Source organism: Oryctolagus cuniculus, chromosome 14 (assembly GCF_051225735.1).
Source record: "Oryctolagus cuniculus isolate XC-2025 breed Fujian yellow rabbit chromosome 14, ASM5122573v1, whole genome shotgun sequence".
NCBI lineage: Eukaryota > Metazoa > Chordata > Mammalia > Lagomorpha > Leporidae > Oryctolagus > Oryctolagus cuniculus.
This window is the reverse complement of record NC_142880.1, coordinates 87575718-87601976: the sequence shown is the minus strand read 5'-3', so window position 1 is coordinate 87601976 and position 26259 is coordinate 87575718. Positions and strand designations below refer to the sequence as shown.

Genomic DNA, 26259 nt, shown 5'->3' with positions numbered 1-26259 from the left:
TCCCTGCCTAACAGATTTCCCAGCCATCACTGTCTGATCCACAGTCCACCCACTAAGAGCTGCAAACCTGTTTCAAAGGACGTGTCTTAACAGAGATTTGAGATCAGTTCTCTTGACAGTGGTTTCCAGACAAGGCATCAGACGAGGTCATTTTGCCTATAAACAATATTTCAACTGCCCCTAATTTAAAGAATCAATATCCTTTTATGAACCAATTTTTTAAAATCAGATAATAATTCAAAGGTTCCATTAATATTACAAACAGCCTTAATACAAAAAGAAAAAGGCTTTTTTTTTTTAGAACCAGGAAACAATTGGATGAGACTATTGGGCCAGTGACAGTGAATTCATTCCACTGAGATTAATCATTTTTATTTACAAAGGATACCTCGTAGTTTATCTAGCAGTCACTACTCTGAAAGCCTATTTTAGTGCAGAAATTTACTGGCAAGTCAGCTCAAGGGAGCTCTTCAAGTGCTATATGAAGCTAATACCCTCAAGTCTACTTTCTTCTGGCTATTCCTCTCCATTTAAATGCAAAAGACAACACTTAAAATGTACATATAAAATGTGTGAGAGCAATGGGAGATTAATGATGCATAGATCCAAATAATCAATAATGTGAATGTAAGCCTCTAATGGTACTGAAATTTATTGTAGTGAGGTCACAGAGTAAAATAAACAATGGGTGGGGCCGCCACTGTCGCACAGCAGAGTAAAGCCCCAGCTTGCATTGCTGGCATCCCATGTGGGTGCTGGTTCGAGTCCCAGCTGCTCCACTTCCCATCCAGAAGCCTGCTAATGCTCCTGGGAAAGCAGTGGAAGATGGCCCAAATTCTTGGGGCCTCTGCACCCATGTGGGAGGCATGGAAGAAGCTCCCGACTCCTGGCTTCAGACCGGCTCAGCTCCGGCCATTGTGGCCATTTGGGGAGTGAAGCATTGGATGGAAGATCTCTCTCTCTGTAACTCTGTTATTCAAATAAATAAAAATAAATCTTAAAAAAATAAAACAAATAATTGGTTTATGGAGGGTATATTTCACTTAGTAAGTAAAAGATCCTATTTGTTGAAGGGTACCACATCAGGGCTGAAGCTGTGGTGCAGTAGGCTAATGCCCTCGCCTGAAGCGCTGGCATCCCATATGGGTGCTGTTCGAGACCTGGCTGCTGTGGCCTGGGAAAGCAGCAGAAGATGGCCCAAGCCCTTGGGCCCCTGGACCTGTGTGAGACACCTGGAAGAAGCTCCTGGCTTTTGGCTTTGGATCAGCACAGATCCGGCCATTGTGGTCAACTGGGGAGTGAACCATCAGATGGAAAACTTCTCTGTCTCTCTCCTCTCTCTGTGTAACTGACTTTCAAATAAACAAACAAATCTTTAAAAAAAAAAAAAAGGTACCATATCTTGCATTTTCAAAAAATGCTTTCTCCAATGTGCTATTTTAAATAACATTGGCTAAAGTATGCCGGAACTGAAAACTTAAAGAAGGGAGAGCATGGGTTAAGGTAGCATCCCCTATTTCCCACTAGACTCTGACACCCCCACGAAAACTTGCATTGCTGTGGCTCAGGCAGGATTTCGTGTAAGCCTTACCACTAGCCTGCCATTACAGAAAGGCTTACCACCATTTTTTTTCAAATAGGGAAAAAGAGTCTGGGAAAAGTGACAGCGTGTTTTACCCAAGGTCAGAGATATCACATTAAGGATAGCAGAGCCAAGACACAAAACAGCTTGAGTCTTTGATGACACAGTTCTGACTTTGTGCCAGTCCTGGACATTCTACCAATAAATTCATTTATCTGAGAAATATAAACCCCTATGTACGTCAGCAGCCATTAATTGAGTTTTTCTGTAATTTGCCACTGAACACATTCCTAATGGTACTCTCCAAAAGTTCTGAGCGTTGACCATGGCAGGTCAACTTTGGGACACGACACCATACCCAAATGCACACCAGGTACCAAGACAAGACCGTCACCATGAAGGCTGGCACAGGCTACCCAAAAAAACACAACCAACTCTTCCTTAGGCTGGAGTTAATTTCTATGTCAAAAGCCTTAGAAGGGGCTGGTGCTGTGGTGTGGCAGGTAAAGCTGCCACATGCAGTACCGGCATCCCATATGGGCACCAGTTCAAGTCCTGACTGTTCCACTTCCAATCCAGCTCTCTGCTATGGCCTGGGAAAGCAGTAGAGGATGGCCCAAGTCCTTGTGCCCCTACACTTGGATGAGAAGACCCAGAGGAAGCTCCTGGCTCCTGGCTTTGGATCAGCATGGCTCTGGCCATTGTGGCCTATTGGGGAGTGAACCAGCGGATGGAAGATCTCTCTCTCTCTCTGCCTCTCCTTCTCTAACTCTGATTTTCAAATAAATAAATAAATATTAAACAAAAAAAGCCTTGGAAGCATTGATTAGAGATCTGTCGATTGGTTTCCTTCTTCTAAAATATATTTGGGAGGGCTGCTGTGTGTGTTAATGACTTTGAAGCTAACCAAAGCGATTCCAAGCTTAATGGCATTATATTGTGACAGTTAATTAAAAAAAAAATCAGTGCAATGAGATTTTTGCTTTTTTTTTAATATCAAAAGCAATAAAAGACTTTGGGGTTTTAATTACTTCTTCCCAGAGACTGAATTCTGTTCTCCCTGTGAAGACAGAATCCATCCTTCAAAGTCAAAACTACCCCTGTGGATTTTCTGGATCACAAGGACTACAAGTAAGATGGACGTTTAAATCTGAGACCTGAAACAACTTTCATAAGGTGGACTCTTATTTTTGTTCACTGCAAAACAAAGTGAAGCGGTGATGGCTGAGCAGGAGCGCCTCAGCCTTCCTGCAGTGTAGACCTCTGGTGTGCAGGGGTCGGTTCAGCCGTCTTCACTTTGGATTCCATTAAACGTATGAAGTTTTTCCTTTAAAACAAAAAAAGCCTAACAAGATCATATTGGACTGAAATGCTTATGGTTGTATGTACAAGTTCTGTCTCTGGATTACCTTGGAAACCTAAAAAGGACAGTTGATTCTGTCCCCACCTTCTGTAGAATAAAAGTTAACACACACTCAAACAATGATAAAAATTGATAATCTTACAAAATAGTATGAGCAAGGAGGGGGAATCAACTGTAGAATAAGAGAACTTTGAACAATACAAAGTTTTAGAAAGCCTAAACCATCTTTCAAAGCCATGCTATTTAGACAAGTTGATGAATTTGCACTAATGCTTTGAAATGGTTCTGTCACTTTAAACGCTAGTTTAAAAGAAAAAAAGCAAACTGAATTACAGAGTTGAACTGTATATCAGAAAAAATATATAGCAGCTAGAGTAAAATAGGCTGCTGAATAATTATGCATCTTTCAAAGAAAGACTCTAAATATACAAGTCCTATATATGCTAAATCCTATATGCTAGTTGCTAACCGCCCACATACACACAAGGATGTAAATGTTGAAGCCACAGAGACACAGGGACGTAACCCAGCAGACCGGCACAGGAGCCGTGCCCAGGAGTGTCACCCTCACTTTGTCACATGACCTTGGGCAACTTCCTACCCTTACTGTGGCTTTCTTCCCTCACTGGAAATTGTAGATTATAGACGCTCCCAGTGTAATTGTGAGGATTCAATGGAATAATGCATGTAAAATACCTAGAACAGTAGCTGGCACATGCCGAGCAATCTAATATTAGGTTAGTATTCTATCTTAAATATGCACTCACAAATCTGATAGTGCAACCCTAAGGTTTTGCAATTTGAAAGTATAAAGTATTCATCTACATAATAGGTAGTTATGCTGATTTATCTTCAGTGCTCCAAAGGACAGATGAAAACAAGTAATAAATTTAAATACTCTCTAAGCCTGCTTCAATGGAAGCTTAGAGAATCTATTCTTGAATTTATTATTGATACTCTCAGGTGTTTTCTAAATGAACCCTGCTACTTTCAAACTAAGCCAAAAATGGATTACCTGGGCGATTGTGATTGCTACTTATCAAGCATGAAGTCCATTTCTTAATGAAAAATGAACTTCTTAAAAAGAAAGTTTCCATTTTTATCCACACACATGCTAAACATATTGGCATATGTTCCAAGCATTCTAGAGCTGTATATTTTAAGTAGACTCTTTTTATCTTGTGTAGCTTTCATTAAATTACAAGTGAAAAAGTATTTCCTGCTATGACCAGGAACAATATACCAGATTTCTAGTCTACTTTGCTTGCATTCTGTATTTTTCTTAGTCTACCTTTCATCAATAAATAACAGTGTTGCTTTAACTAAAAAGTGTGGAAAATTCTGATTGAATTTTCCACTTCAAAGTACACAAAATCATTTCATCTAACATGCTGTGTTAGAAAATCCATGCTCCATTCTGACCTCCTGTTGCAGTCTATTTCAAGTGTTGGTGATGCACCGTATCACACTGCATGGCTGGTGGCGTAGAGTAAACATATTGCCTGAGAAATGTTTTGAAAACCCCCTATTCCACATAGATCCCAGCTACTGTCAAAAATCACAAAACTGTTTGCATTCTGTCTGTGCAAGAGCATGACAGAGGCTCGAGGAGAAATTCCCACAATAAATAAAAACAGCTCCTTGCATAACACTCCATCCAAGAACTACTATGCAGGCTTTGCAGCTAGAGGGAGAGAGGAGCAAGACTCAGCCCCAATAATATGCTTGGAGGTGAATGAGAGAAGACGTTATTAACTGTGCCCTTCATTTAACCTATTTGCAAGGTTAAAATAAAATTTAGCAGAAGAGATCACCAGCACTAGGGAGAAGGCACAACTCAGCCAGCAGCCAAGAAACACATGGGCAGAAAGGTAATGTATCGATTGACCCTTCCTTCCAATTGCAGGCTAGGCAGCTAGCTGTCTTTTCTCATTTAGGGGGATATGACAGCTGACCCAGCTTATTTTCTTGGACTAGCAGCCTCAGATAGTCCTTGGACACATTAGGCAGCCAGGACCAGGATGCCTCTACAAAGGCACAGCATTGCAACATCCACATGGTTGTAAGGAAGGGCTCTTAAGCAAGGACATTGTAACCTGACGGGCTTCTGGGTGACAGCTCTTCCTCCCTCCAGAATCTAAGCGGCTTCCTGGGTCCTCATCAGAGAACATGGAAAAGATATTTCCCAAGTGGATAGAATGACAGCCCGATATGAATTATTCATAGTCCTGAGATAAAGAGCCAGCGTCCATTTAACCCAGCATGTCCCCAAACACTGCTTTGAACTTCATTGATGAATGGTATTTGACAAGAAAAACAAGATTCCTTGACAAAAAGTTACGTGTTCAAGCAAGTTTAAGAAATATCAAATTAAATACAGCTAAAAGATTGACTTCCTCTAAGATTTTTCCAAGACTATTATGATCATTGGCACTTTATTTTCTACACACAAGGGACATGACTGGAATGTTACCCAAACCAATCAAACCAAAAAACATTCTAGGGGGACACATTACTCAGGCACATTCACCAAAGACACTTTGAGAAATAAAAGTTTCAGTGCTAATTTTAATGCGATGGTAAGAAAACCACACAAAAATTGACACGAATTTTTGGCACCCAATATGCTAGTTTTGTACTTCATAACTTTTGACTTTCACAGTCTTGAACTGCACTATGATGAAAGTGGTAGGTAGTCTATGTTTCCATCCAATAAAGTGTCCCCTTGCAAGCTGGCAGCAACAAACTTAAAACCTAAAAACAAGAGCTACAGAAACAAATTCCTTACGCACTACAGAGATCAAATCTCTAAAGAAACAAATACAAGGTATAAAATATATGCCTACCATCCCGTAGGCCTACAGCTCATGTAAAAGGTAACGGCTGTAAACAAGGATTGTTGCCATATCTGTGTATTTGTAACTGTGACAGAACAACAGAACTGTGTCCTAGTAATCAATGCACAAGGTTCATCTTTGTTCTCTTTGCCCTACTGGCAAATTTCCTTTCTCCACAAACAAATCTCCCATTTCTGAGACATCCACATGGGATGCATACAATCATCAGAGACCATGCTCACAAAGATGACAATGAAGATACAAAGAAAAGCTAGACATAAAAACTGTTAAGTTTGGCAGGCGCCTCCAGACCCAACTCAGAATAGATTCCTCCTCCCCCTCCCCCTCCCGCTGCCACTCCTTTAGGGCTGAGAGCAACCATGGGCCTCTTCTTTCCTTTGAAGAGCTCATCACTTCCCAGAATTTAGTTTTTGAAGGTTGGGTATGCCTTAGTATGGATTATTTTAAAACTATGACTTTGTACTTGTCCAATCGGCTTTGATTGTTAAGTAAGAGAGATGTTCCTTTATGACAGTCTATGCCCTAAGTGGAAGAGGAAGTCACAGAAAAAGGTTTTGCTTCTTCCTATAGCCACAGTTCTCAAATGGGTTCCAAGAAATTGAATAAAAGAATAACAGAAGCAGCGGTAAACAATATTTAGCTCAGAAAAATGTGTGCCTCTCCTGCTCTGTGCCACTTGAGTAAGGGTGCTGAGTCATTCTGCTCTCTGCTTGAGTCAGAGCTGGGTATCACTGACTCATGGTCAGGAAAAGAAACAGGAAACACAGATACACAGGTAGTCAAGAATGCTGGTGTGAACAGACAAAAACTTAAAAACAACTATGATACAGGATACAGTGCAAACATATGACAACATGAAAGACGACATGGGAAATTTCAGCAAGACAGTTGTAGAACTACAAAAATAAACAAAGGGAAAAGCCAGACTATGAAATATGATATCAAAATAAAATAGACTTGCCAGAGCAAAACAAAGAAAAGAATCAGTCTATGGGGCTACCTCAAAGTGTTTAGTGTTTGCAGAAAATGGAATTAAAAGATACATTTATTTTGCTACAAAAATTTTGAAATCCAGCTGGCGCCATGGCTCACTAGGCTAATCCTCCACCTTGCGGCGCCAGCACACCGGGTTCTAGTCCCGGTCGGGGCGCCGGATTCTGTCCCGGTTGCCCCTCTTCCAGGCCAGCTCTCTGCTGTGGCCAGGGAGTGCAGTGGAGGATGTCCCAAGTGCTTAGGCCCTGCACCCCATGGGAGACCAGGAGGAGCACCTGGCTCCTGCCTTCGGATCAGCGCGGTGCGCTGGCCACAGCGCGCCAGCCGTGGCGGCCATTGGAGGGTGAACCAACGGCAAAAGGAAGACCTTTCTCTCTGTCTCTCTCACTATCCACCCTGCCTGTCAAAAAAAAAAAAAAAAAAAATTGAAATCCATGCATAGTTTTTGTCATAATGCACATTTTTCATGAACTTATTGAAGACTGTCATATACATACATTTCAATTTTTTTGCACAAAAATATATTTTAATCTTATTTCTCATGAATACTTTTAAGTGTCCTTGTAAGTCAGAATGCTAGATATTTTCTAAAATGAATCACAGAGGAAAAAGCAAAAAGACTTTTAAAATCTGTAGGGCAATTTCAAATTATACACACACACACACACACACACACACACACTTGTTTGTTTATGGAGTCCCAGAAAGAGAGAGAGGAACACAGAGTAGAAGATTTAGATGAATAAACATAGCCAAGGACTTCCCAAACATTGATGAAAGTCATCAACCCACATACCCAAGAGGCTCAGCAAATCCCCAGGAGATTAAATAGAAGGAAAACTAAATGGGCACATCAAAGTCAAGTCTCTTTCAGGCAGGATGCAGATAAATGTGTGAAATTATGGAAAGGGAGGACTCATGAATCACACACACACACACACACACACACACACCCCGTATTAAGTTTTGCGAATATTAAACGTGGGCAAGCAGTGGCACACTGACTCCAGTTGCCAGGCTGGAAGTTCACATTCCTAACTGGAGTACCAGTCTGAGTCCAGGCTATCCTATATGTTTTAAAAATATATATTTATTTTTTGAAAGACAGATTGAAAGGGAGGGAAAGGGAGAGACACCGATTTTCCATCCACTGGCTTACTTCCTGAATGGCTACCGCAGCCAGGATTGGGTCAGGTCCTAGCCAGGAACCAGGAACTCCACTCAGGTCTCCGACACGTGCGGCAGGGGCCTAAGCATCTGGGCCATCTTCTACTACTTTCCCAGGCACATCAGCCAGGAGCTAGGTTGGAAACAGAGCAGCTGGGACTCGAACTGCCTCTCTGAGAGGGAATACTGGATTGGCATCCCACCAGCTTAACCCACGGTGCCGCCACAACACCTGCCCCTAACACGTTTCTGATCTGCCTCCCTGTTAATGCGTCTAGGAAGGCAGCAGCTGCTGGCTCAGGTACTGGAGTCCCTTCCTCCCACATGGGAGACCCAGATGGAGTTCCTGGCTCCTGGCTTCAGATTGGTCCAACATTAGCTGGGTAGTGAACCAGCAGATGAAAAATCTGTTTATCACTCTTTCAAATAACTAAGTAAATTTTTTTCAAAGATTTATTTATTTATTTGAAAGTCAGAGTTGCACAGAGAGAGGAGAGGCAGAGAGAGAGAGAGGTCTTCCATCTGCTGGTTCACTCCTCAATTAGCCACAATGGCTGGAGCTGCGCCGATCCAAAACCAGGAGCCAGGAGCTTCTTCCAGGTCTCCCACATGGGTGCAGGGGCCCAAGGACTTGGGTCATCTTCTACTGCTTTCTCAGGCCACAGTAGAGAGCTGGATCAGAATAGGAGCAGCCGGGTCTTGAACCGGCACCATTATGGGATGCCAGCGCTTCAGGCCAGGGCGTTAACCCACTGTGCCACAGCGCCAGCCTCACTAAGTAAATTTTTAAATTTTTAAGACAGACAATGGAGATGTCAAGATGGTTAAGACCAGTTACAAAAAAAGACACACGTCTGTTCACTGTGCGGTGGCCAGCAGAGCTATCTGGGTGTCCCCACTGTACCTCTTGAACACTGCTAGGAAACCAGCTCCTTCTACAATCCCACCAGAACCCTCCAAAGGGGAAGACCTGGGTTGGATGTCTCAGTTACATCTTTTTTAAGAGTTGCTGGCTAGGGGTTGGCGCTGTGGCATAGCGGGTAAAGCTGCCGCCTGCAGTGCTGGCAGCCCATATGGATGCCAGCTCGAGTCCTGGCAACTCCAGTTCTGATCCAGCTCTCTGCTATGGCCTGGGAAAGCAGTGGAAGATGGCCCAAGTCCTTGGGCCCCTGCACCTGCATGGGAGACCTGGAAGAAGCTCCTAGCTCCTGGTTTTGGATCGGCACAGCTCCGGCCGTTGCAGCCAATAGGGGAGTGAACCAGCAAATGGATGGAAGACCTCCCTCCCTCCCTCCCTCTCTCTCTCTCTCTGCCTCTCCTTCTCTAACTCTGATTTTTGAATAATTAAATCTTTAAATAAACAAACAAAAAAAAGAGTTGCTGGCTATATCTGTTTTTCCTTTTGCCTAAGTGACAGAGGGACACAGGCACACCCGGCATCCAGAAATCCTTGAAGGCCAGGGGATGCTTCTGGTTCTTCACAAATCTCAAAAGCCAAACTGGGTGATTTGTAATTAACCTCTGCTATGATCTGTTCACCCCCACGCTGAAAATATTTCCGATACACTTTCTCCAAATAAACCTCTAATCCCATCTTGGCAAACTTCCTATTCCACACGTCTTTGGCAAGCAGAGAGCTCTGATGATTCTGAGAAAAGTCAACAAATGTCATTCTCTGTGGTTTTTTTTTTTCTAAGATTGAAAAAAAAAAAAAAATCCCCCTACTGGCAAGCGAGGTCGAGCAGTTCACCTCCACACACCCGGCTTCGCCTGCTGAGCAAAGCAGCCAATCCCTGCACTCCAGCGAGAGCAAAGAGAACTAGGCCACTCCGGATCGTTTTTCCTCCCAGTGTTTTTGATCACAACATTCCAGCGATTGAGATATTAAAGACCAGTGAGTACAGCTTTACCCTGGTGTTCTTTTACCCGTATTTCAAAGCCAAATCCCAACTTTTTCTTATGAAGAAAGGGAAACAACAACCAGCATTTCACCACATTATAAATTAGATATTGGAAAGCAGTATCATCAAAAACACCAGTGTTTGAAAAACAAAACCGGCGAGAATTCAAATCCTTTTGAAAATTCCCATAAGGGCAGCACAAGGGCGATGTCTTGGGCACTGGTGATGTTGTGTGACCTTGGTGCTGGCTGAATGGGTGCCGTCGGTTTGAGAGTTCACTGATCACTGTTCTGAGTGTGTGTTACTCTTATAGGGAAAAAAATGTGGCTAAGATCTACTATGGGACAATAGCACACTTAAAATATCTGTACTCTTCTATATATAGATAATACTTCAATTTTGAAAGGAGGTTTAAACAAGATAAGAAAGTTATTCTGCAAAAGGCAGCTGGTTCCACTCACCATCAAGTTCAAGTACTAACTCTCCCAGCACGCAGCACAGCGCCTGGCCACAAGGCAAATGCTCAGTATGTTCACAGTTCCATGGTCATTTGCAAGTGTTTTAATTCTGGGCTCATGTCACACCTTCCAGATGACATCGTGGAAAAGAAGTGGAATCCACTTTGCCCAGAACTACTTATATGGGTCTACAAAAAGAGGTGTTGAAATACATAGAGGGAGTTCTAGGGCCTTTGGCTTCTCCTTCTCTGTCCTGGAGCAAGCTGCCTTTTGTTGCAATGAAACGTTACGAGGATGGGGACTGTGCCTTGTTAGAAAGGTGAGCAAGTTGGCAGAGCCAACAGCCTTAGAAGTGGCCTGGTGGTCTGGCAGGGTTAGGAGATGGCTCAGAGTGAAAAGGAAGAAACTGAGCCACCAAGTTCTGCGTTTATTTATATTTCAAGAAAAACTTAATGTTGGATGATGGACACATTACTTGGCTTCCCCATAGTAATTCTTTTTACTATAAGTATACATCATGACATCATGTTGTATTCCTTAAATATACACAACATTTTAAAAATGTTTTGAATGAGTCCTATATGAAAATGATTCAAATGTCATGTAAACTGTGCATTTAGTTTGTTTTTTTGCTGTTTTAGAAATATCTTCCATCCCTGTTCTCCAGCCAGCTAGTTCCCACTCTGAAGCCCACTGCTCTGCACTGCATGTCCCCTCGCTCAGATTTTGTGACCAGATGTGCACTACTGGATCACACCAACCAATCTGAATGGATACTTCTATTCCTCTTCCACTTTCGCAGGATGGGAAACCTAGTTATCCCTCGATTTCTCCCTTTTATTCGATGCTTTTGCATGCACAACAGCCTCCATGTTCTTTTACATGGCTGCGTGGTATTCCACAGGATAAAGGAAGCCCAATTTCTTTATTCAGCTAGCCATAAAGAGCTATGTGAAATGTTTCTAGTCTTTTGTTATGAAAAATGACACTGTCCACAGCGATCTTTGCTGCAACTTTCTGTGCCTGTGTAGGGTGTGTGACTATACCCCACCCCAGAGGACTTGCTGGGTCAAAAGGTCCCTGGACATGTACTTGTGATTAACAGAGGCGGAACTTACACTCCCACCAGCAATATCTGCAAGGAAGTTATTTTCCCCAGAAAGTTTTGTCACTTTTCGATTTTTGCCAATCTGATAAGGTAAAACATAACCTAGTGCTTAATTTGCACTTCTCTTATGAAGCAGTTAAGGATCACATCTTGGGTGTCAAAGCCATTTACTTGTATTTCCTTTTCTGCAAACTGTCCATTTGTACCCTCATTCCCCATTTCTCAACAGAACTGTTAGGTGCCTGGAGTTCTTGTTAGAGCCAAGGAAGGCAAAACTCCTTGTGAACTGGTAGAGACACTCATAGGAACTATTAGGAGAAGAAACACTTTTAAAACAAAAATGTATTTATTTATGAGGCAGAGAGAAAGACAGGGAGGCAGTGCTAAATGCCCCCTAATCACCCACTAAATTCCCTTAACAGCTGAGGCTGGGTCAACCTAAAGCTGGGAGTGAGAACTCAATCTCGGTTTTCCACGTGGCAGGCTGAGACCCCAGTACTTGAGCCATCCCTTGCTGCCTCCCTGGGGGCTGAAAGCTGGACCTGGGATGGGAGGTGGGACTTGAACCAGGCACTCTGACCTGGCACATGGGCATCCCAAGCGGCACCTTCACCACTGTGCCACGATGCCCATCCCGCAACAAACTCTTTAGAGAGGGCTTTGCTCCATCACCTGGGTCCACAGTGGTGTGGAGCAGGTGGCGGGAGAATGGGGTCGGAGGCAAAGGGCATCTTTGGAACTTGAGGGAGAAAGAACATTACCATGGCTTGGAGCTGAAAGAAGTGGCATGGTGGCCTGGACCCTGAGAAACCCTGTGTAGCTACAGGACACACCCTGGGAAAGGAACCTTTCCGCTCCGTGACGGTGATCACAAGGAACCTGGCTTGACGTTAAGGTTGGACATGGACTGGTCTGAACCCTGGTTTCCCCTTTAACTAGTTCTGGGGCCTTGTGCACGTGGTGAGACTTCACTGTGCTATCCTCTCCCAAGTCAGTGAGTGCCTGCACACAGGTTCACCAGGGAGGTAGGAGACATGATAAACACCTTCCCTGAAATGCACTCTCCCTGGTCTTAAAGAGAAGGAATCAATCCTTGGGGGTGTGGGAAGACACTTTTTTTAGTGTGACGCATGTTGTCATAGCTCCATCCTGCAAAACTGGCAAATGTGGCCCAGAGGAGCTGAAACTGAACACCAAAGACGGCTGTGGCACAGTTAAAGAATGACCAGCGCAGAGATGAACACACTGGCCACCCGCCGTGGCAGACTTCCTTGCGGTCTTCCCAGTTGTGGCGAGTATCTGTTTATCTAGCCACCTACTTACTGACGCCTCGCCAATGCTGACAGCCCAAACAGGGCCCTCCTTTGATAACAGAAGGTTGCCTTTAAATTCATTCAGAGATGTCTCCGCTTTCCTCCATGAGGCATCTGTGCCCCTCGGCCAGTTATTACTGGAGCCGCTCACTGTGATAAAATCAATGAAAAGGTGGGCGGGTTCTCTGTGCCTTGGCAACACCTGACACCTGCAGCAATTTCAGGATATTTTACATTTCTAGTGCTTCTGCTTGGGAAGGCTTAGGTAGTTCATGGTGGTGCTTTCCACCACCATAATTTAGTGCCCCATAAAAACGACAGAAGTTTTTCTTTTCTTTTCTTATTCAAGGATGCCGGTTGGGTTCTATTTCTAGATGTGAGTGCTGATAGCGGCGAATGGTTCCATTTGTGGAAATTCATCAAGCTTTGTATTTGTGAATCTACATCATATTTCACTCAGGAGTTTCACACACATGCACACGGAGTGAACAAATTAAACAACCACTCCCACAGAAAGGATGCCTGGCATGTACCAATGTTAAGCTTTTGTAGGAAAAGTGAGCACTGCTGGGGACCCCTTTTATTTAGTACATCAGGAAATGCCATTCAGGATGGTTAAGAAAGGGGTCTTTTTTTGACAGGCAGAGTGGACAGTTGAGAGAGAAAGAAAGAGAGAAAGGTCTTCCTTTTGCAGTTGGTTCACCCTCCAATGGCTGCCGCGGTGGCTGGCGCATCGTGCTGATCTGAAGCCAGGAGCCAGGTGCTTCTCCTGGTCTCCCATGGGGTGCAGGGCCCAAGCACTTGGGCCATCCTCCACTGCACTCCTGGGCCACAGCAGAGAGCTGGCCTGGAAGAGGGGAAACCGAGACAGAATCCGGCGCCCCGACCGGGACTAGAACCCAGTGTGTCGGCGGAGGATTAGCCTAGTGAGCCACGGCACAGGCCAAGAAAGGGGTCTTGGAGCCTGTGCTGTTGCATGACGGGTAAAGCCATTGCCTGCACTGTCTCATTCCATATGGGCGCTGGTTCGAGTTCTGGTTGATCCACTTTCAATGCAGCTCTCTAATGCACCTGGGAAAGCAGTGGAAGATGGCGCAAGTCCTTGGGTCCCTGCACCTACATGGGAGACCCAGAGGAAGCTCCTGGTTCCTGACTTCAGAACAGCCCAACGCCGGCTATTGCACCCATTTGGAGAGTGAACCAGCGAATAGAAGCACTCGCTCTCTCTCATCCCGCCTTTCAAATAAATAAATAAATCTTTAAAAACAAAGAAGAAGAGCCGGCGCCGCGGCTCACTAGGCTAATCCTCCGCCTAGCGGCGCCGGCACACCGGGTTCTAGTCCCGGTCGGGGCGCCGGATTCTGTCCCGGTTGCCCCTCTTCCAGGCCAGCCCTCTGCTGTGGCCAGGGAGTGCAGTGGAGGATGGCCCAGGTGCTTGGGCCCTGCACCCCATGGGAGACCAGGAAAAGCACCTGGCTCCTGGCTCCTGCCATCGGATCAGCGCGGTGCGCCGGCCGCAGCGCGCCGGCCGCGGCGGCCATTGGAGGGTGAACCAACGGCAAAGGAAGACCTTTCTCTCTGTCTCTCTCTCTCACTGTCCACTCTGCCTGTCAAAAAAAAATAAATAAATAAAAAATAAAAAAATAAAATAAAAACAAAGAAGAAGAAGAACAGCATCTTGGGACAGGCATTGTGGCACAGTGGTTTAGGTACTGCTCGGGAGGCCTACAATGACCATTTCAGAGTGCCTGATTCTAGTCCTGGCAACTCTGCTTCAAATTCAGCTTCCCGCTAGCTTCTCATGAACATCATTTACGTTTACTGTGACTCAGTTGCCTCTCCTGCACAATGGCAATAAAACAGCTCCAAGCACCCCAAGCTTGCTGTGAGGACAAAAGGAGTTCACCTATGCAGTGTCTTCTAAAACACCATGAAAAATTTGTATTATGAGACAGCTGTGCACAGATTTCAAATATTTTTGAGCCAAAATAAATTTATCTTTTAATCCCATTTCCCATGAATGTTGAAGTGCCCACGCATGTCTGCCCTGCCGTGTCAGCCACACTCAGACTCCTAACTCCAACGCTGCCTCCCAGGAGGCCTCCTCCCCTTTTGAAACGTGCAATCTCCTACAAAGAGGATCTCTCAGTCTATGTGTTTCTATTTCAAGTGTAAGAGGAGAGGGCATGGGTCCCCCACCCAGAGCACATCATGGCTACACCCAGGTCTCTTAACTTGCATGTCCAGTCCCAGGCCCTCCCCCAACCCCTTTCCAATGTGTCCCAGTGACATGCAGCTCTTTGCACACGCCCCTGGAAGATGCACAAGGACACCATGCAACACGAAGAGTGTGACGCTACACGACCAACTCTAATTAAGCTACATCCCCACTGTGGCACATCCTTGCAGGCTCTAGCTGTGACTCGATGACCTCACTCTGTTTTCCCAACCATCCTGCCAGCTGCCTACCCCACCATACCCTTAACGGTCTGAAGAAGGCTGCACGAGACACCCGTGTCTGGGTCCTCTGCAGAGGCCACTTGTTTAGGATCAGCAGTAAGCTGGTCACAGGGCAGACTATGTCTAATTTAACTCAGCACTGATCCACCCTGCTGAATGGCTGCACCAGACCGTCTAATTATAGCCACATTCCCGATGAGGTCGATGATGTCATTCCCCACTGAATCCATGTGGAGATAAAAAGCAGTTCCCTTGGCTTCCCAGATAATCCACAGAATTTGAAAATATATCTGCATGAGCTCAGAGCTGTTTACAGACTGCGAAGGGCCAAGAGACGAGCACATGGCACGTCTCAACCTGTGTCACCTGTCCTCCACTCCAGCTGGGCCAAGAAATGCTCCATGCACCCATGCACTCACACATGTGTGTGCCTGCACACGTGCTGCTGACCAAGTTCAAGCCCAAGTGAAAAACCACCACTCCCAATGAGGCTTTTGACTGCCAGAACTCCCACCACTCAAATCAACGTGGCATTGATAGTGTTTGCTTTACAAGTCATGGTTGCCTCTGCTTTCTTTCCCACTTAAATTACACTCTCTCGGGTAACTCGACCCTACAAGTTATGTTCTTCCTTGCCTAACACACCACTGAGTGCACAGTAGCCACTCAAAAAATGAGCAGATGTGTACAATTATTTAAAAATTCTTTGTTCTTGTTTATTTGAAAGGCAGAGAAACAGAGACAAAGAGAGAAGATTTTTCTATCTCCTGGTTCACTCCACAAATACCTGCAACAGTCAGAGCGAGGCCACACTGAATCCAGGAGCCAGGAACTCCATCTGGGTGTCCCATATGAGCAGAAAAAACTCAAGCATTTGAGCCATCATCTGCTGTCTCCCAGCGTGCACAGTAGTGAAAGCAGAGGCAGGATTAAATAGCAGGGACCCCAATATGGGGTGTGGGTATCCCAAACTGTGGCTCAATCAGGCCACAATGCCCACTCCACATGGACCTTGAATGTGGCCCAGGGGCAGCACAGCAGGTTAAGCTGCTTTGTGTGATGTCTACATCCCATATTGGAGAGCTTGAGTCAACTCACAGCTACTCCAGGCTTCCAATTCAGTTTCCTGATGGCACACATGGGAGACAGCAGATGATGACCAAAGTACTTGGCTTCCTGCCACCCACATGGGAGGCCCAGATGGAGCTCCTGGCTCCTGGCTTTGGCCTGGCTTAGCACTGGCTATTGCAGCCATTTGAGGAGTGAACCAGTGACCCTCTCTCTCTGTTGTTCCATCTTTCAAGTGAGTAAATCAATCTGTTACTTAATGTTAAGGTCATATCCCCTTACTTTATAAAATAGGGGGAAAAATCACAGAAAAGTTAAACAACAGCTACCTAATAACTATGATGAGAGTAGCCATACAATTTGGTACTCATTAAACATCTGACCGTGTGGTATTTCACGCATTATCTCATTTAATCCTCACAACCTGACCAGGCTGATGTTGTGTTGGTCCTCATTTTTCGGATGAGAAAAACTGAATGGAGGCTTTCTCAGAGGGATTAAGTAACTGGCTCAAAGTGGTAGCTAACAGGTTTCAGAAATGAGACTCAGGCTCATGTTAGTCGGGACCAAAAATAATTTCTAGATGGATGATGTGAAAACAACAAGCACTATAAGCTGCCTCAAGGATTTCTAATAGAAATTTATCATTCCTAAAGACTTTTATAACAAAGTTGACATAGTGTATTTTATATGACTAAAATACTCCCGGAATAATTATGGAAACCAGTCTTCCAGTCCCTTCCCCATCTTTCTATGTCCTTAAATATAGTAACAAGTATTGCATCCTCCAAAAAAGAAGAAATTATCCTTTAACACTTGAAATTCCTGGGCCCAGAAAGCGTTAATTACCACCCAGAAACTCAATGCAAAATAAGGCTCAAAAATTTAGATATTTTAAAGCCTGCCCCTTCATGCTTCAAACTCAACCTATATTTCCCTTCAATATTACAGGGAGCTAAGATTTCCCATTGCTTTTATTTTACATCCTCTATGCACCTATGCTCTCTGGTCAAGGCAACTGCTTGCCCCCTCTGAATAGTGGACTTCTAAGGTCTCAAACACATTAACTCCTCAGATAGGTAAAAATGAAAAAGAAAAAAAAAAGATCAATCCTAAAAGGTTTATAGTAGTGAGAAAAGACAGCCATCTGCTCTGAGATAGCTCCGGGCTGGTTTTCCCAGCAGGGAAGCCCAGGTTTTATAAACCTTGTTCTCATTAGAAAAAGGGGAAAAAATTGCTGAGAATGAGTAAAAAAGATTCCCAAGCCCTACAGCAGATTGAAACAATGAATCTTAGAATTGCATGCAAATTTCTTGGTAGTTGGATGATCTGTGCATTTGGGTAATTTGAATTTTTTTTTAAGAAATACATTGTTAAGACACTTTCTAGTTTTGAAATTTATTAGATGCTATGCCTGTCACTATTTACTCTCCCAGCCTCAAAATTTCAGTACAGTCTTCATGAACCTGTTTATTCAGGAGCAGCAAAGCTTCCAGTGTGAAATGAAAGGCTCCTCTCGAATAAATCACATCCTCCTTTTGTGCTGAAATGCCAGGAGACTTGAAAACACATCCTCTGTACACTCCGTGCCCCCCTTTGTCCCCCAGATCCTGTCCCTGGTGCTACCACAGCCAATTGATTCTTAGTTCACAGAGGCCTTGCCCATCTCCACACACAGCTGCTCTGGGGTCTTTGAACTATTATTCCTATTGGCGCCTGGCTCCATTCTTTGTTCATTTGCTGTGTTACAGCACTCACACTGGGGGACCCACAGGTGAGCGTATTCTCAAAGCGAAAGACACTTTAGGAATTCCTGGTGGACAAGCTTAGCCAATCAGAGGCGCATTCTCTGTCTTTGATTTCCCCTAACCCTTTACTTTTATTCAAATAAAATGGTTTTAAAGCTTGTTTTCCTATCCTCAAAGCACAAAAGACTTTCTAACGCAAAGAAAAATTCACACTAAAAAAAAAAAAAAAATCCAACTCCTCCAGCGAAAAAGAACCCTTCGCTCTGGTCCATATTTTCCCCATTGCTTTCAAAGTTACCTTGCATTGAAGCCACTGATAAAAGACAGCCTAGTAGCAAAGCCTGCCAGGTAATGAGGAATGATGTCAGTAGCTGAGATTTGAGGAGTGAGAAATACCATTCCAAAGTCTGGGACTAAAGGACAAAACGTCTAGTTAGATAGACCAGCTTGACGGACAAGAAAAACACCGCCATTGTTTCTTTAAGAGAGCACTTCATGGCATGGATGAGAAAATCTACAGCAGCGGAGGATCAGTGTTAAGTGACCATCCAACGCCAAGAGCTGGTGTCGGACAAACCCATCTAGTAGTCTATTCTACATCCTATGGCTATTGGGAAGCTAACTGCTTCTACCTGGCCACACTTCTCCCCAGATTATACAATGCAGACTCACAATAAAATCACTGTTCTCCGAAGATTTGGCAGCTGGTTTACCATAAATTGTTACTGACCCCTGGAACACGGGAACCTGTAATTTGGAAGAATTCTTTACTACAACTCAGGTTATTGAGTTGAAAATGATAGAGTACAGATACGAAGCCGAGTGTGCTTATAATGAAAGGTCACTGGCTTCACAGATGCGCATCTCCATTTGCCATTTATTCTCCAAGTAGTGCATCTGCACAGCCCACGGTGGCTTCTCCCACCACTTCTCAGTGTTAGAAAAGACTTTTAGGCTCTTCTCAAATCCCTACCACTTCTGCAGATGGAAAAGATCTGACCTTTTAAACTAATTTGGTAATCACACAACCTATTAAGGCACCAGGCATCTTCTTCATAGCAATTTAATGAATTGCTATTAAAGTTTTCTAGCACAAAAAAGCCATGATTCTCACTCAAAACAACAGACCAGTGGAAGAACATGAGCTACTTCCCAGGGAATACAACACACTGAGTGAGGCACAGCATTCCTGAACACGCCAAGACAGAATGAAGGGAAGGCAGCAAAAGAAAGAGGGGGGCAACAGCACATGCTGAGCTGTCCGACCAAGAGGTGCCCTATGAGTCCACCAGCGGACAGACCTCATTCTCACATCTTAGTGCCTCGTTAGTAAGGTAGGGCCTGAGAAGGGCCTGCTACCTGCAGCTAGCCTCTATGTTCTCAGATGATGAAATCAGCAGACTTACTCAAAACCAGTTCATTTTTGTCTCCTTCATACCAATAAAACCCTCAAGATTCCATCACCGGGACCCAGAGCCAGGGTTGTTTGGGGGCACAAGGGGAAAAGGGAAAACCAAGGCACTTAATACGTGTGACAAAGGGCTGTGACAGCTGTATCTGCTCTCAAGTACTTCATTGGAGGTGATGTGATATTATTATTGACTAAAGTCATATCGGATACATATTGGCCCAAACAGAATTCTCCCCGCTGTGGGCAGCCAGCACTCAACCAGTGGCATCTGTGCCTTAGCACCAGGAAGGCTGTTCACAGAAATGCTCACATGGCTTTTTGGGGAACTTGCTGGTCCCGTGGCTCTCATCACTGAAACGAGTGGTGCTTAACTGTCGTCACGAGAATGTTAGAGACATTCTTCACCGGTGGATGAACAGGGCATAAGAATCTAGAAGACCTGTACTTTCTATCCTTAACACTGGCATTGGAGGTTCAACTGCTAAATGGCTACATCCAGCGTCTGAGTAGGAGGGTCTGGGTTGCTTGTTTCCACCAGAACATGTGGACTTCATTTTTTCAGACAAGCTCTGTGAACGCTCTATGCCTATTTACTCATAAATAAAAGTCTAGGTGCAATACAGTTGGCTTGAGTCTGACTTAAACTATGTGGAATTAGCAAAAATCCTCTCCTAAAAGCCCAGTCATGGTACTTATGACCATTGCTGTCTGTCAAAGAGTTGGGGCTGGCACCGTGGCTCAGCAGGTTAACACCCTGGCATCCCATATGAGTGCTGGGTCGAGGCCTGGCTGCTCTACTTTCAATCCAGCTCTCTGCTTTGGCCTGGGAAAGCAGTAGAAGATGGCCCAAGTCCTTGGGCCCCTGCACCCGCATGGGAGACCCAGAAGAAGTTCCTGGCTCCTGGCTCCGGATCGGCACAGCTCCAGCCATTGCAGCCAATTGGGGAGTGAACCATTGGATAGAAGACCTCTCTCTCTCTCTCTCTCTCTCTCTCTCTCTCTCTCTCTTAATCTCCTCTCTCTGTATAACTCTGACTTTCAAATAAATAAATAAATCCTTTTTTTTAAAAAAAGAGTTGGGTATGTGGGTAGGTGTTTGGCACAGCAGTTAACATGTGGCTTGGGATACCTGCATCCCATACTAGATTGCCTTGGTTTGAATCTTGCCAATGCCACTTCCTAATCCAGCTTCCTGCTAGGGTACGCAGGGGGCATCAGGTGCTCACCCAAGTACTGGACCCCTGCCACCAGTGCAGGAGACCCAGATGGAGCTCCTGGCTCCTGGCGCAGGCCTGGCCCAGATCTGGCTGTTGCAGCCATTTGGGTGGTAACCCAGCAAATTAAAGATATCTTTCTCTCTCTCTCTCCATGTACCCGTCCCTCTCTCCCTTTTGAATAAATAAGTAAATATATTTTAAAAAAGGATTTCTGGGGTGAGTGTTGAGGTACATGGGTTAGGCTGCCATTTGGGACCTCCATATCCCACTCTGGAACACTGCACAGTTTCGGACACTCTGCTTCCAATCCAGCCCCCCACTAATACACCTGGGGAGCAGCAGATGATGGCTCAAGGACTTGAGTTCCTGCCACACAGGTAGAAAACCCAGATGCAGTTCCAGGCTGCTGGCATCAGTCCAGCCCAGCTCTGGCTGTCGTGGCCATTCAACCTGCAGATGGAAGATCTCTCTTCTCTGTGTCTGTTGCGGTGTGTGTGTGTGATCTTTCAAATAAATATTTTTTAATGTGCCTCAGTTGACGAGCAAACACATTATATTGAAAGCAACAGAAATGGATACACAAAAGTGGTGGCTGGTGTTGTTGAACAATGAGTTAACCCTCTATTTGGGGTGCCCATACCCTGTATCTGAGTGCCAGTTGTAGTCCTGGCTGTTCTACTTCTGACCCAGCCACCTGATAATCTGCCTGGGAAGTCGATAGAAGGCAATGGACGCTACCACCCATGTAGGAGGCCCATATGGGATTCCTAGCTCCTGGCTTCAGCCTGTCCCAGCATTAGCTGTTGCAGCTATTTGGAGAGTGAACCAGCAGCAGATGGAAGATCTGTGTGTGTCTCTCTCTCCGCATTTCAAGTAAATACAAATAATAGACTTTTTAAAAATAAGATCTCTGGGGTGGGCACTGTGGTGCCATGGGTTAAGCCACCAGTAGACACACCCATACCCCATATCAGAACATGGGTTGGAGTCCTGGATACGCAGCTTCCAATCCTGCTCTCTGCTGATGTGCCTGGCAAACAGCAAAAGATGGCTCAAATACTTGGGCTCCTGTCACTCATGTGGGAGACCCAAATGAAATTCCCGGCTCCTGGCTAGGGCCTGGCCCAGCCTTAATGGAGAGTGAACTAGCAGATCAAAGTTCTCTCTTTCACTGCTCTTTCACCCTGCCTTGCAAATAAATAAATAAATAAATATTTTTTAAAAGACTACCTCCTAAGTAGTTTGTTCTATTTTATTAGGGTTTCTGTTAATTATATCTTTACATTAGAGAAAGAATATGATACAACATTGCTTGAAGGACACTACTGAGTGTCACCTCCCAGCTCTATGTTCAGAGATGTCCCATGGATATTTGAAAACGGCCACGTTGGGAGTAGGTACACGACAAAAACCAGCAAATACTACACGCCAGGGTCTCTGCTTCGTTTTCAGAGCTGGCTTTAAATGTGTACCTGAACACTACTGGTGCACATGGCCTTGAATTAACAGAGAAGACTCTGCCTCTTCTCGGGGCCCATATTCTGAAGGCTGATAATACACTGGCATACACAAGACTCCACAACCCGCCTGGCCACAGGCAGACCACATGCCATGCACGCCCGCTGCCCAGGGCGATGGGACACACTCACTTTTGAAGCCGCCGGCTCCACTAGTCTCTGGCGATGGCGGGCTGAGTTGAAATGGCTCTTCGGAGGCTGCCCTTCCTGGCAGTGAATGGGAGATGGGGAATGAACGAGAGGCGGGAAGGAAGAAGGCGGGGGTGTGAGATGATGGGAAGATGGTCAGAAAAGGAGAGGGACAGTTTTTAACGGCACGGTACACTGTCTTAAACTCCAACATAAAAACACAAGACGCCCCCCACCACCACCCCCACGCACATGCCACATGCAAGTAGTTTGAGCATAAGCAGCTTTGTGTATGCCTGACTGTAAGAAAGTCACAAACACAGTCATTTCAGCTATGAAGCTGTTTCCCACCAACTCTTCATTTTTCTATTATCTCGTCATTGCCTCTAATTCTATTTCAAGATACTAAGAAAAACTGGAACATGATTTCCCTGAACATGAAGTCAGTCTTCCTGAAATAACAGAAGTCATCAGGGAGCAGGCACAGGGCTCCACCCGTCCCCCCAGTGGGGCTCTCAGCAGAACGAGAGGGAAGTCGCAACCATCCTCAACATCATGCCACATCTCTTGCCACAGAATCCCCTCTCTCCACCCTCCTGGCACAATTCCTGAGGTCTGGCAGCCACCAAAAATTGTGTAGTATATTTGACAGGCACAAATAAAGATTCATCATTAAGTTTATAACTTAAACCCACATAAAAGGATGGTTTCTCCTTAAACGAACGCTGCTAATTATACAGTGAACAAATGGGTCACGTGGAGAGGCTTGCCATCGCCCTGTCATTCATCCCACGCCAACACGAAGACACACAACAGACAGTACTGTTACAGAGGTTCAGAACGGGTGTGTCAACAAATGGTATATAGCTCTCCGTCTTCCAGAGACGGGCAAGAAACTTAAGAAGTAAGCACTACCCATTGTGAACATCCGCTCCTGGGAGGAGAGATGAGAAGGCAACAGAGATATGGTTTCAAGCCCTGAATAGCTTAAAGGCCCTGATACAAGTGAGACACAACTCAGGCAGAACAGCTCTCGGATGAGGGCTAACCTATGAGGAAGTGCCCCCCCCCAAACTCCACTTAGCTAAAAATGCAACGTCCGTATTACAGGACTTCAAAATTCACTTTTTCTTCGAGGAATAACAGCACTATTACTTTCAAGACGCGTATCAATCACACCTACTTGAATTGCCAACCATTGCTGCTCTCCTGTCCGTGGTATAATGCTCACCTCTCAAAAAGAAAGTGCCATAAGTAACACTGCAAGTCAGGATCAGGTTTCCCTAGGACCTGCGCTGCCAGCAGGAATTCTTTCTCTACCCTCTTCTGAAGGTATGCAAAGAAGTAGTCCGGAAACTCAGGTGACCTAGAAAACGTTCTAGCTTTAATAGCAGAAATGATGCTGACGAAGCTTTACTAACAGAATAGTCTAGGCTTCAATAGCAGAAATTATATTCATTGGCAAAACAGAAACAAGTGAAACACAGAGCATGACTTCCCATTTCAATAGAATCATTAGTGTTTGCAGGAGAAATCGAGTTTCTGGGGAAAAAGAATCATCGATTTATTCAGTTTGATTTCTCCCCTTTTAAACTGATATACCAGCCAGTGGTTTGCATGCTTTTTTCTTTCCCTTAAAGAAGTTATCATAGGTAAATAAATAAATATCTTCATTCATACATCTGGAGAACTATCTGCTCTTATTTACTTCCCTATGGAATGATTACAACTGATTTAAGAGTCCCAACACATACTGCCAGGTTCCCACTCATCACCAAAAAATTAACCTCAGCATTAAATACACAATTACAGTCAATGTGCAAATTAACTAAATCCTAGGCCTGTGGTTTATTGCTCTTCCTCTGACACCAAGGTGAAAATGTTATTTTTTTTTAATTAGCTAATTGTAGCATGAACTTAGCAGGGGGCAGATGTTGATATTAAACCTGCGGATCTGAATCTTAAACTCCCAGTGGGTGGAAGTCTTGCTTAACGAGAGAGCAAGCACATCCCTAAAGAGGTAAGTTTTTAAAACCTGGCCTGCAGTCTATGTCATTTATCATCAAGCACAATGAATCTGTACCAACAGCCTGCTTGTGATGAACAAATGAGTCTAGAAAGTAATCAATGTAGTTACAAAGAAATTCCAGTAATGCATCTTAATAGAAACCAAGGAAGAACCTGGAAGATAAATGACATTTTAATGAATTGCATATGGAATGAAACTAAAGGAATTATGAACAGCTCACAGCAGGTTTTTCCCCATATGACTCATGTCGTAAACAAACCTTAATTTTCAGTAGAGTTATCATATTGTATGCTACTGCTTAGAATGGTCCTGACTGGTTGTATCTATAATCTTAGAGTTTGGTGACATTGAGATTTTTGTAGAAAGGTGCACACAGATTCCAAATGGAAAAATATGAGAAGTTAATTAAGAAGTTAAGCATGGGGGCCAGCGCTGTGGTGCAGGTTAATTCTCTGCCTGCGGTGCTGGCATCCCATATGGGCACCGGTTCGAGTCCCAGCTGCTCTTCTTCCAATCCAGCTCTCTGCTACGGCCTGGGAAAGCAGTAGAAGATGACCCAAGTGCTTGGGCCCCTGCACCCGCATGGGAGACCTGGAAGAAGCTCCTGGCTTCCGTTGTGGCCATCTGGGGAGTGAACCAATGGAAGGAAGACCTTTTTAAAATTCAATCTCTGGGGCCGGCACCGTGGCTCACTAGGCTAATCCTCTGCCTGCGGCGCCGGCACCCCGGGTTCTAGTCCCAGTCAGGGCGCCAGATTCTGTCCTGGTTGCTCCTCTTCCAGTCAAGCTCTCTGCTGTGGCCCGGGAAGGCAGTGGAGGATGGCCCACTGGGAGACCAGGAGGAAGCACCTGGCTACTGGCTTCGGATCCACGCAGCGTGCCAGCCGTAGCAGCCATTTGGGGTGTGAACCAACAGAAGGAAGACCTTTCTCTGTTTCTCTCTCTCTCACTGTCTAACTCTGCCTGTCAAAAAAAAAAAATCAATCTCTGGGGCTGGGGCTGGCACTGTGGCGTGGTAGGTTAATCCTCCGCCTGCAGTGCCGGCATCCTATATGAATGTTGGTTTGAGAGCCAGCTGCTCTACTTCTGATCCAGCTCTCTGCTGTGACCTGGAAAAGCAGTGGAAGATAGCCCAAGATAGCTATGTCTCTCTTTCTCACTGTCTGTAACTCTACCTCTCAAATAAATAAATAAAATCTTAAAAAAAAATCAGAAGCAGCTAGGCATGCCTGCTTCTTAGGCAGACCCTGACTGGAAAGCACTTTCTGTCTCTTCATCCAGTCTTGCTACTTTCCAGACCCCTACACATATTCAGGGAAAGTGGAAACAATGCTTGGAGCTCAGTCAGCTAAATACTGTTGCAGAAGTTCATGTGTCAATGGAAGCTGCAGAGGGAGCCTTTGGGAGGTAATCAGGCTACAGGAGGGCATGAGTGGGCCCCTATGATGGCATTAGTGGAGTTATCAGAAGAGAGACCCAAGCTAAAGCACCTGCTCCATCTTGCTGCGTGATGCCCTCTGCTGTGCTATGAAGTAGCAGCATAGCCCTCAGCAGATGCCTACACCATGTTTTTGGCCCTTCCAGCGTCCAGAACATGAGCCAAATCAACTTCTATTTTTGATAAATGACCCAGTCCCCAGTGTTTTGCTATAGCAACAGAATACAGACCAAGACACTGTTTAACAAATATGTTCACATAGTTTTCAAAGTTAAAAGAAAAAAATCCTACCATTCATGCCATCAGTAAAAGCAAATCATAGGACTTCATTTTCTTTTCCCAAATTCTAAGTCTCAAGAATCCACTTCTCCTCCTAAATGACAGCCTTCAGTGTCCAGTATCCATCATTTCAGAAGAAGTCAGAGCCCTGGTACCTTGCACCTCTGGCTAACCCTCACATCAGCAAAATAATAGGCTGGGTCCAGGCAGATCCCACGGGC

At 44.9% G+C, this 26259-nt stretch overlaps 1 protein-coding gene across 11 annotated transcripts in view; it reads right to left on the bottom strand.

The window, feature by feature from the left end:
• The window catches only part of MAST4 (microtubule associated serine/threonine kinase family member 4), a 623464-nt gene that overhangs the window by 299710 nt on the left and 297495 nt on the right, over positions 1 to 26259 (bottom strand). For 4 of the 11 annotated variants that reach the window (XM_089313239.1, XM_051853667.3, XM_051853671.3 and 1 more), the window contains exon 4: positions 22297 to 22371. The exons of the other annotated variants lie outside the window; for them this stretch is intronic. In XM_089313239.1, the coding sequence (XP_089169365.1) occupies positions 22297 to 22371 (75 nt within the window). The remainder of the gene's footprint in view (positions 1 to 22296; positions 22372 to 26259) is intronic. 11 annotated transcript variants of the gene reach the window in all.